We start from the raw sequence: 11545 nt of genomic DNA on the forward strand, positions 1-11545 counted from the left end.
CATGGGCAGTCAACAGCGAAAACAGTAACAACCGTGGGATCAGAGCATGGGATTATATAGTCAAAATATAATCGGATAATTCAGGCCATATATCTCAGATATAGTTGGTACTTGTCTGTACTGATAGTGTAAAGATAATACATAAGCAAGAGTTAAGCATGATTGTTAAATTTATTTTATTATCTGAGATGTAGGTATCTTGTGGATTAAACCACTGTGGCTCGGCTTGGCTCTGGTTCGCTGCTCAACACAAAAGCCCACAAGCAGCCAAGTTGAGCGGAACACGAATTTAGTATCAAATTACGAAAATATTTTGCTAACAACAATTAGTTAACTCTCTCGTTAATTAACACGTCCGTGGCAGCCGGGGCAGCAGCTTGGAATCTGTGTTGACAGCTCCGGAGCTGTCTGGAGAGGAGAGTCAGCGAGGAGATGCTCCTCCACTTGGCGACTCTTCACTCGGGGAGAGGAGATACATTCGTTTTGCGCGGCCAACAAACAGTTGAATGTCTTGAAACTATTTAATTAAATCAATAGGGTCAAGTGGTAAATATTTTGACCCGCGTCTGATTAGTGAAGAAAGCCCCGGGGGCAGACAAAAGATCAGATCGGATCGGACCGAAATAAGAGCGAACCGGAGGCTGGACCCGCATGCTCCACACTGCTTCAGAGGCTCCAGCCGAGCAAGATCTGATGATCTTCGGATCTCTCCAGAGCAGGCAGAGTCTCTGCTGTCGACTGCCGTGCCACAAATTCATTCGCTTAATTGAATGAATGGCGTTTTAAACGGGAAATTAAGCGCATGACTTGAAAATGCCGGATAGTACCTCCAGTTCGTTGGTTCTTCTGACTTTGGGCTCTCCAGGAGTCCGGGTCCAGGTCCGGGCTTAAGTCGAGGTCGGGGTTGGGGTCGGAGCTCCGGTTCAATTGTCAATTAAACGGAAGCAGCGTTTTCTCAACTCCGACTCCGCTGGTGGCTCAGAGTTTTCTTGGGAAGCTTTCGATCCGTTCCGCTCTTCGCCGATCCCGCTGATGTGAGCCACTTGTGTGGCACATTTTCCCAACAGCTAACAAGGCACTTGACAAGGTCGACTGCGGCGAAGGTCTGCAGGGGGAGGGAGGAGGTAGGAGGTAGGAGTCACCCCCAAGGCAGGAGCGGCGCTCAGCTGCCGTGACCGAAAAAGGCTCAAGGAAGTATATAAGGCAGAGGTCCTAGAGAGGACTAGTTGATACCCATTACCACGTAGAGTTTAGTATTGTTTTTAAACATTAATCCATGAGCTATTAGGATACCCTTGGTAGTGAGTTTCCTTCCAGAAACTCTCACGGACTGAGCATACCCCCGTGACCCGAATCCCACCAATGGGTACCAACAACAAAGTCAACAAGGCAACGCCGTTCGACCTGGATGTGAAAAGCCAACGCGGGCAAATGGCATCTCAGCACTCGGCATTTGGTATTTGGTATTTGGATGGGACGACGTCTGCGTTTGTGGCTGCGACTGCGGCAGACACTTAACTTCAATTGAAATCAGTCAATTGGAATCAATGAGTCCATTTCGTCTGTTTCCCAACACCGTAAAATGCACGGGGCCGGGTTTTGAAACAAACGTTTTTGTTTCTCACACACACAAAGGAGCGGAGATATACACACTCTGGCTGACGTAACGGGGAAGGACGAGGATAAGTTGGAAGCCAGGATCGAGTTCATGCGCCTTCTTAAGTGCTCAAGTGAGTTGGCCTGGGAAAGCTTTCCCAGGAAATCAAAATAAATGTATAGGAAGAGGATCTGCAGGGCAGCTGCAAGTGTCTCGGATTCAAAGTCACTTCCTTGCACATCCGCAAACATGATTCCCAACTCATCACTTAGTCCAGGCACTCTAGGAACTTAAATGTTTGCAATTTGAATAATCCCCAGAGTCAATACGCAACTATTCGCAGAGGAGAGCTCCTGTAGAGGTCCATCTGCCAAAGACCAGACAATGGCCAATCGAAATGCGAACCTCTTGGAGGTGTAGGCTTACGGATGATCCCTTGACCTTTTCCATCCGCAGATGTCCTAGATAAACGTTGCAAGACATTGGGTAAGAGGCAGTATTTGCCGTTTTTGGCATAATCCCCGGACGGTGGCAGTGGTGGGAGTGAGTTATCCTCCAAATGGAACCGGAGTACACTGGGCAAGCGATATTGTTAGGGGAGCGGAGGTTAAGTAACCGACTCAATGCGGTTGCAAAAGTAGATTATCGAGCGAGCCAATTGTTGTCTAATATGGCAAGTCTTCAGCGGAAAAGTAGATCATCAGGTCTTCTGACAAAGGGTGGTGGTCTTAGGCATTGTTGTTCCTAAGTGTATGGGGGATTATGATACTTATTTTGTGTCTTGTGGAACTGAACATATGTTTCAATTAATAATAGAAGGACTCCCAATAGCCCATTTCGAGAGGTTCCACTCCCCTGCCCTCCAGCCAGACTGCATCGCATGGGGGAGTTCGAATGCCATTCCAATTTCCAGCACCTAAACACGATTAAAGCCTGACGGGCTTAAACACCAAGTCACGCCCTGACCACGACCACACCCCTTCTGCTGAGAGAAGCTCAACATCATGCCCCAAGACCCAGTCACAAAACAAGGAGAAATAAAAGGAAAAACACACAAATTCCGAGATAAAACCACATTAAAAGCGGCAACCGCCGAAGCCATGAATTACAATGCTTAAAATCGCTCATTAGGAACTAAAATTTGTAAACTCCACGCGATAAAGATCGCCCCCGCCCAGTGCCAAGCACTCGCCAATGGGAGACAGTCAGACATGGCTATGGCGAACAATGGGTAATGGTAGAAATAGAGGCAGGCGGCGGGCGTCGGGCGTCGGGCGAAGAAAGAGCGTGTGGAAATAATTTGGTTACAATTAAATAACAAAAGAATTTGTTTGGCAACTCTTGTGCGCTTTTTGGCCAACAGCATATGCCCCATTATGCCGCCACCTGCAGCCCGTCCGCCCCGCCCCCCCTGGCGGCATTACAAAGTACTGTACTCCCCCCGCAGACGGCCATTTCCAACTCCATTGTCCAATTGTTAGGGCTCAGCTTCAGCTGTCCGCTCCAGATTAAGCTGCGACTATAATTAAGAGCGGAACGGGTCAGTCGAAAGGAGTGGCAGGAGGGGCCAGAGGGCAAGCGGCAAGGGGCAACAGGCAGGGCAACTGTTTACCATAACAATGAGGCAACTGCAGGGAAAACACCTTTGCAGGCACAGAGAGAAATTTATCTGGTATACTACTGCCCCTGCAGGAGTGCTACTACAACCTGGAGGCAAGTCTTTTCTCTCAGTGCCTCCCGAAGAAAAACTTGTCGCTCACCTAGTCGGGAGTCGGGAGTCAGGTGTTAATGTCTGTGTTTATGGCACAAAGTGAATAGAGCCGACCTTTATGTATAGACGAGTATGAAGTATGAGGTGTGCAATTATCGTCATTAGTCCCCCACCCAGCTGCCCCCATCCTCGCCGCTTTAGTTGCGGCTTGTTGTGTATCGATGTTGCATGCTATAATTTCGAAAATAATAAAATGATTTCTTCATGCCAGTCACAGTTGTGAGCTGCACACACATCATAATCACCATCCACAGCCCCGTAATCCTCATCGTCATCGTCATCGCTCCAGCCCCATCCCCCCTGGATGGATGATCGGCGGGCCTGCCGCGGTCTCGCCTCATCCAATTATTACAGTTTAGCCATGCCACAAGTCAAACAAAAGATCCCAGGCTGTCAGAGTGCCGTCAGAGAGGCGCAACTGCTCTTGGACTTCTTTTTGGCTTTTTTTCGGCTTTGGGATTTGCCTTCAAAGGGTGTCCGTTAAGGGGGTTTAGGGGGTTGCCTTACAGGACATGAGGAGTAGGTTTTCCACCTCCTTAACTCCCTTACTGAGCACTCTTTAGTTCCTTCTTGTAATGCTTCTCAAATAAGGAAGGAAAACACTTAAATATTAATTTAGAAGTTGAATCCCCAAGTTATTGAAGCTCCTAGCATTCTCCTCCCACACCAATGGGTTAATCAGTAGACCCGACTATTACAACACCCCCTCCAGAAGCAAAACTGGCGCCACATCCAATCTAAAGCAGAGCTAGCGCAATTCTCGCCTCCCGGAGGCAGAGCCGAAAGTTTCTTGAACCTGTGCCCCCTGGCCACTTTGCACTTTGCATGTACTGGACAGCACCGATGAGATCTGGGCAAGTTAATTGAGTCAACTGGCGGCTGTGACATCATGCGATAGTCCAAGTGGGAGAGAATACGTCTGCATTTTGGATATAATTCGCTGGAAGCGCTGCCACAGACAATAATCCGTCGCGCAAGGCGAACAAATTGAAAGAAATGGGGAAATCGTCTGGATCGGGGGCCTGGGTCTCCTCCGCCGTGGAGGATAGAGATTTACGTGGAAAAGAGACACAAACAAATAAATTTACTTTGATTGAATAATGGCCGCATAATTGGCAACTTGAATGGAATTGAGTAGCAGGCAAAACGCAATTGCAGGCTGTAACAACAAATGCAGCCCGAAGGAAGAGGCCTGCGAGTGAAATACGAGTACTAACTAAGCGAATTGGATAATCTCATTCTTATTCCCATTCCGGCTCCCCAACTCGACTCGGAATTTGTTGACTCAACAACAGAATTCAGCGGCAGCGGGCCTTGTCTAAGATTTCGCCTAAATTGAAATGTGCAACTGAGAAATGTCAGCCGGCAATTGTCAGCTAGATGGATGCGAATATCGCGCATACGCCCCGTGAGGCGCAGTTGCAGGCTGCAGTTTGTTAACCCCTGGGAGCTGGCCCGATGAATCACCTTCCAAGCCACAATGGCAGTGAGCAAGTGAATCGGTCCCAAAGATCTGCCTCTTGGGGCAGCCAAGGTGTGCCCGCAACAGACTAAGAAAAATGACTCGCTATTAAGCCTAAGAGCCGGGCAGAACTCCATTTTAATTGGAGGTCTAATAAATGGAAAGGCCTTCCAAGGCCCCACAGTGACTACACCTAGCCCCCCCAATTTGTTGCTGAGTGGGAAGGAGGGCATGTCCCTCGACCTGATGTTGGCGTGTGTGGGACATGCGCTGAAATTTTATTTGATTTGACACTTGGCAGTGGCTTTTGGCGCTACTCTTGCACCGCCAAAGTCCACTTTTTATGGCTGTGTGTCGGACATGTGGTGTGCCGGTTATTAAGGACTTCCTGTCCGGTCGATTGTCGACAAGTTTGTCGCGACAACATATCCATTTAGCGGCCACTGCAGTTCAATTTAACACCCGCCGGCGCAGAAGCCCACTCCCGAAGCTCCCCGCCGACCATAATTAATATTTCAGAATTATTGTTTTTTGCCATTTTTATTTCAATAGAATTTTAATTGGTTTTCTGTCGTCGCCCTCCGTGTCTATGCTATAGTATATATAAATTAAATAGTGCTTAGTTCTTTGCCTGTAGCGCTTAAGTATCGATTATCGCTATTATTATTTTTAGATACAAACATCCATATGTCGTAGATATGTGACAACAACAGCTCTGAAACACAAGTCGGTCAGAGGCCTTTGCATAGGTACTATCGGAGGATCTATCGAGTCCTTTAAGTCCTCAAAGGCAAGTAGATCCTCATCTGCAAAGGCTTCAACTCAATCATCTTCACTCCGCAGTAGTAGGTCTATTCTATTTACAAGCGTCGAGCGCCTCAGTCGCGGCTATAACTATGTACAGTGCACACTTGCTACAAGCTACAGGCTCCACCCTGGCCCAGCCCCAATCAGACAGATCTGGCGGCCGGGGGGCTTCAGCTGTTGCGAGACACAACTGTGACGGGTTTGATGAGGGCCTGGGGCGAGGGACCCGGCGAGTCCGCTCCGTTGCCGCCTCCGCCCCCGTGGAGGTGGCCCGGCGAGGTGGGCGGCTGGCCCAGGTGGGTGGCGGCGAGGTGAGGCGGTGCAGGATGGGGCGGCGGATGGGGCGCTCCCGAAGAAGCTGCCACCACCGACAGCTGCCGCTGGTGGGCCGCCAGAGCCGCGGCGGCCGCGTGCTGGTGCAGGAGCTGCTGGTACTGCAGGCGCTGGTAGAGCTCGCTCGTGGGCGGGGTCACGAAGGGCGGAGGTCCCGGTGGGCCCTGGGGCGGCGGTGGAGGCAGGCCGGGCAGTCCTGGGTGTCCAGGGCCGCTCTTGGGGGCGAAGGGGTTGTACCGCTGGTACATGCTGGCGAGCAGGCTGGGCGCCGTCGGAGGATAGGTCAGGAACTGGCCGAACTGCGGGTACGCCGCCAGGCCAGGGAACATGGGGCCTATCAGGGAGCGCTTGAAGGCCGCCAGCCGCGACCTGGAGGCGGCTGTGGTCCGTCTCCTCAGCTTGCCGGTGGAGCCCCCGATGAAGACGTCCTCCGCCGAGGGGTCTAGCATCCAGTAGTTGCCCTTGCCCGGGTCGTCGTAGTGGCGCGGAACCTTCACGAAGCACTTGTTCAGGCTGAGGTTGTGCCGGATGGAGTTCTGCCAGCCCTGCTTGTTGTCCCGGTAGTACGGGTGATTGGTCATGATGTACTCGTAGATGCCATTCAGGGTCAGGCGCTTCTCCGCGCTCTGCCGGATGGCCATCATGATCAGGGCGTTGTAGCTGTACGGCGGCTTCTCGTTGCCCTTCTTGTCCTTGATGGGCTTCCCGTCGCTGGACTTGGTCTCCGCGTCTCCGTCGGTGGTCTCTCCGTCTCCGTCTCCGTCCGCATCCCCATCGCACTCTATGTCCTCCTCGACGTCCTCCTCTTCCACCTCCTCGGCATCACTGTCGTTGGGATTGACGGCGGGCGCTGGGGACATGGAAGTGACGTCCAGGTCCGATTCCGGGTCGCTCTCCGCTTCCTGGTCCTCGCTGCCCCATGGGGGCGTAATGGGATTGTTGTTGTTGTTGTGGTTGATGCTGTGACTGGGGGGGAATTTGGCGGGGGGGTTGCGCTCCTCGTCCTCGGCCTCGTCCCGGTGCTCCAGGGTCTCGGGCAGGATGGAGTTTATGGAGAAGCTGGACTTGAGGTGCGGCGTCCTGGCCATTTTCATTAGGTTGGTGAGGTTGAGGCCGATCGGGTGGCTGGCGGGGTGCTGGTGGGCGGCGGGTGGCAGTGCCAAGGACAGTGGGTGGTGGTGGTGGAGGCTGTGGGCGGCACTGTGGGCACTGATCTCGCTGGGCGGCAGGCCGTCGACGATCTTCACCATGTTGGCCAGGATTGCAGACCTAACAGCTCCACATTGCCGTCGTAGTTACGAGAATCTCTAGTTATCTCCGATTTCTTAATAAGTTTATTGTCTTTTTTTGATAGTTTATGTAAGTTTAGGAAGAGCAGCCACCATTATTCACATTTCCCGCTTGGTATTTGCTTTGAAACTCGACAGCTGACTGTTCCAATTCACTTTTCGATTCAAATTGGCCAAGTTCAAAGTGCCTTCTGGCTTCCGCTCTGATTTACCGACGCGAAGCACTGCCCACTGTTCACGATCTCCGATTCGAAAATCTCGGGTCTGATCTCTCACGTCCGCTGCTCTGAAGTCTCCGCTGTAGACTAAAAACGAGAATTCCCAGTAATTCCGTGCCGCAGTACGCAGGCCGGTTTCCCGCAGAGGTGATGGCCGGGTCACGGGGGTGGCTCTCGGCTCTCGACCAATCGCCGCTGTGGAACCCATCGCCGCCTCTCTCGCTCTAGCTCACTGTCGTCCGGGCCTCTCTTTCCCGCTTTCCGTGGTGGCTGCCCAGATTTATTTTTCCCATTCGACGGTAATTGCCGTTGACACGAAACACGAAAAACGCCGACGCCGCACACAAACAAACGAAAACACACACGATCGGGACTCACATGGACTCCCAGGACATTCGGAGATACATGGACCTCGAACTACACCCCATATGCCGTGGACTGGGTCACCCTTTCCGCCTCGTCGTGGGTTGCATTTTGATACGCTAGGTACTCCGGCCGTGGACTTATTATTGTTTTTTGTGCGCCTTGCTCTTTTATGATATGGCGATAAACGCCAGCTGCTCCGGCCGGTTGTTGGTGTTAATGTACTCCTTGTTGTTACACACAGTTGCCATTATTAATTGTATCCCGGGCCGATTCTGATTCTGATTGCGACTCCGTTTCCACCTCGATATGGGTCTTGTTGTTCCAGGCGCTGTTTGGCCTCAAAGGGGGTTGCGATGATAGATATGGCTTTGAGACTATATACATATTTAAGGGTTTAGATATGGGTAGAGATTTGGGAAGAGATCTATAACATAAGCAGGATTAATGGGGGAACTAATCAGGATATCAGGATTCTTCATCCTATTTCCTTAAGCCATATATATTAGTTCTAGGACTAATGAAATCTACGACTAACCAACAATAGCCCTTCTCCGTTGGTGTAAAATTGGGTCGCTCCACCGAGTGGCACTATTAATAGCCTTTGAACCGGCAGTGGCAGTTCAAAGGAACACTTCCAAGCAAATCAAATACCATCGGACAATTAAATGTAATTTGCTGCAATCAATTCCCCGAAAGAATTCCCCAGAACAACTGCGAAATGGCCAGAGCAGCTGTCGGCATTCGCATGAGCCACAAACACATGCCACAAGGCTGCAACTGGAGGAGGCCACTCCCCAGGCCAGGCAGAGTCCAAATCATTGCTGTAATCATAATAATTGTTTTCAAAAATTGGGGGCGTGCACCCGACGACCGATTGGATCCCACATGCGAGGGTGTGGGGAGAGTCTACACGGGAAGGGCTAGGAGGAGGGCCAGGTGAGGGAAACATGTTTTACCTGAGCAGAAGCCATACAAAAAACGGAGGAAAGAAGTCGGAGCCGAGGCCGAGAAAGAGACGAAGACGCCATGTTTGAGGCGATGGCCTACGAAGTGCGGTTGCATCGGTATGTGTGGCGGGGTCTGGTCTCTGGGTCTCCACACCGCCGGAAGGGTGGAAGAGTGTGAGTGAGTGCGACCGCAACTTATTGGACGCCCCAGTGGAGACATGCGCTCTGCGGCTCTCGCGGTGGAGAACTCTCCCCAAGTGGGCGCTATAAAATGGCGCCAGCACTGTAATTACTGCCCCCACATTCCCAATTGATTTTATTTTTAAGCTGCGTTGTTTTTCCAGAGTTTCAATTAATTATTCATCGTACTATTTTGTATGTTGGGTAATTGTTTTGGTTGCTTTTTATATGTCTGGGGGGTTAAATGGATGGACAGCCTAATAATAGGGGATAGCACCAGGACCAGGACCAGGACATAACAAAATGGTAATTGTGGTCTACGGACTTTATGTTAGCTTTAAATATATAATAGAGATGTCCGGAACGGAAGACTCTTCAATATTTTATAAATTATGTTATTAAAAGGGGATGTGCTGGGAGTTCCGTGAAATTACAATGAATAGATAGATCCTAAGGGGTGGTTCTTTATTTATTTGAGTGACATATTACTACAAAATGTTAAAAAAAAGCTAGATAGAACTATAATAAGGAATACATAGTATACCATTCTATAAATTAAACTGTACTAATGGATTGCCTATCGCTTTTCACATTCTGGGATGTGGGTGGCATTATTGTTTATTAAAACCAAGTGGCTACCAACTATGGGACTTCCCTAGGACTGTTTAAAGATCAATCAATCATCTTGAAGTTGATTACCGAAAATAAACACCAGATTGTGTACCCAGTTCTGATTCATCTCGCCGGTTCGCCGGTTAGCCGCTTTGGATTTCAGAAGCTGAATCCGGCACTACTCTTCCCGAATATTCAAAACAAACAAACTGCTCAGACACGATTAGAAGTCGGAGCTCGGAAACTACGGGCCGTAATTACCCCGGACAAACAAAAACCCACACAAAAACCAAGGATATTGAGAAAAAACCAACTTGTCATTGATTAAAACGCCAACGAGGCGACACATTTCGGGTCGATCGAAAGGAGCGGCGAAAGGAGCGAAAGGATTTGTATGTTTCGGGGATTAATGCGGATACGGATACGATCCGCGCGATCCGAGGGGCGAGAGCACTTTACTAATCAGCCAGATTTATAGCTGGCATTAGTTTTGTTCCAGCCCGGATAGCCGGACTCTGATAGTTGCCCGGAAAACAGATCTGCGAGGCTGCCTAACCCTTTCGGGAGGGAAGGACATTCGGGAGTGCTCAACCCGTTCGGCCGTAAAGTTGCCACGCCCCGCCAACGTCCACATCTATGTCCTTCCGGGTATATGCCTTATTTTGATAAACTCAATGGCAGTTTAACCGCAGGATTAGCTTGTTTGTCCAACGGATCAGCGCGGGCCATGCAAACAAGGCTCTTGATCCGGCTACCTGACCTCTGAGTGGGTGCAAGGAGGATCGAGAGGGTCCGAAGGGGTTAAGAGTCCTGCATCGATCGGTCGCTTCCGTTGTTTATATGGTCTGTTTACATGGCCGCAGTAGTCGGCAGTGGGAATCCTCGCAGGTCCTACCTACACCTCCGCCGGCTACCGTTTCGAAAGAGTTAAGCAAGGATTAAATCGATCCTTGGAGCGGACTAAGCTTAGCGCGTATTAATCTCATTTCGTGGACTTCAAGCTGTGCTCTCTGGCTAGTCCTGGCTCCTGTTTTGGTCCTGGCTCTATTCTCGGTTCTTGGTTCTTCCCGGTGAATGTCCCAGCTCCTCCTCCTTCTCCTTCTCCTTCTCCTTCTCCTTCTCCCTGCTCCTAATCGCCGTCGCTTAGCCACGCAAATATTTTCAATTTCGGGATTTGGCTCGATTAAAGGACAGACCCAAAGGGTTAAGCCTTCCGCCCAAGCACTCTGCTCCTGACATCTGATTTTGTTTTCGAGCCAAATAACCAGTTTACCAAATATGTTGCATGCACTGGAAACTTTTAGGATTTATTCTAACACTATAGAGCAATACTATAGAGGAAACTTCAGATATATTTTTATCTTTATTTTAAGATTTTAATAAAATTGATTATGTTTTTCAATTATCAGCAATTATTTTCCGGATGTTTCAGATTTCCAAACACACTTATTTTTCGGTCCTTGCAAGGACTCTCCCCTCGTTTTTCGCTCTGCCGCCTTTTAAGCGGAGTGTGTGGGCTGTTTGGAGGCGGGCGCCCTGACAAATTGGCCAAATTTTGATAAAATCACGTCCACGGCCCTTTGGACAGTTCCAGATTCGGACCCACTTGTTCTTTTGTTGTTGTTGCTGTTATCGTTGCGCTTCGTTTTGCAAATAAACAGCCAAATGAGTGTCCTAGAGGTTGGCTCGAGAGCAGCGAAGGGTGAAAACAGAGGGGGGTGGGTGGTGGTGTGGGCGGTGGTGGCCCCTTTATAGAGAATCGAGGGCATATGGTCAGAAAACTCAGAAGGGCGATGAGTCGTTAACAGGGATTTGGGAAAACTTTCCGCTCTGGGACTAAAAAGATAATCCATGTATGTGTACTTTTTTATTGAAAATAATATCAATTACAAGAAAAACAATCCTCCATTCAAGAATAAAATGTTGGGAATGCTTTCAAATTTATTTTCAAATGAAAAATGGG

General features: G+C 49.7%; 1 protein-coding gene across 1 annotated transcript; it reads right to left on the minus strand.

Annotated features, from left to right (window-relative positions):
* Nucleotides 1-5351: 5351 nt before the first annotated feature.
* LOC6497853 (fork head domain transcription factor slp2) lies at nucleotides 5352-7601 on the minus strand. Its single transcript, XM_001961537.3, has one exon. The coding sequence runs from the start codon at nucleotides 7218-7220 to the stop codon at nucleotides 5808-5810; it is 1413 nt and encodes a 470-aa protein (XP_001961573.1). The 5' UTR covers nucleotides 7221-7601; the 3' UTR covers nucleotides 5352-5807.
* Between the last annotated feature and the right edge of the window lie 3944 nt (nucleotides 7602-11545).

Source organism: Drosophila ananassae, chromosome 3R, assembly GCF_017639315.1.
Source record: "Drosophila ananassae strain 14024-0371.13 chromosome 3R, ASM1763931v2, whole genome shotgun sequence".
Lineage (NCBI taxonomy): Eukaryota > Metazoa > Arthropoda > Insecta > Diptera > Drosophilidae > Drosophila > Drosophila ananassae.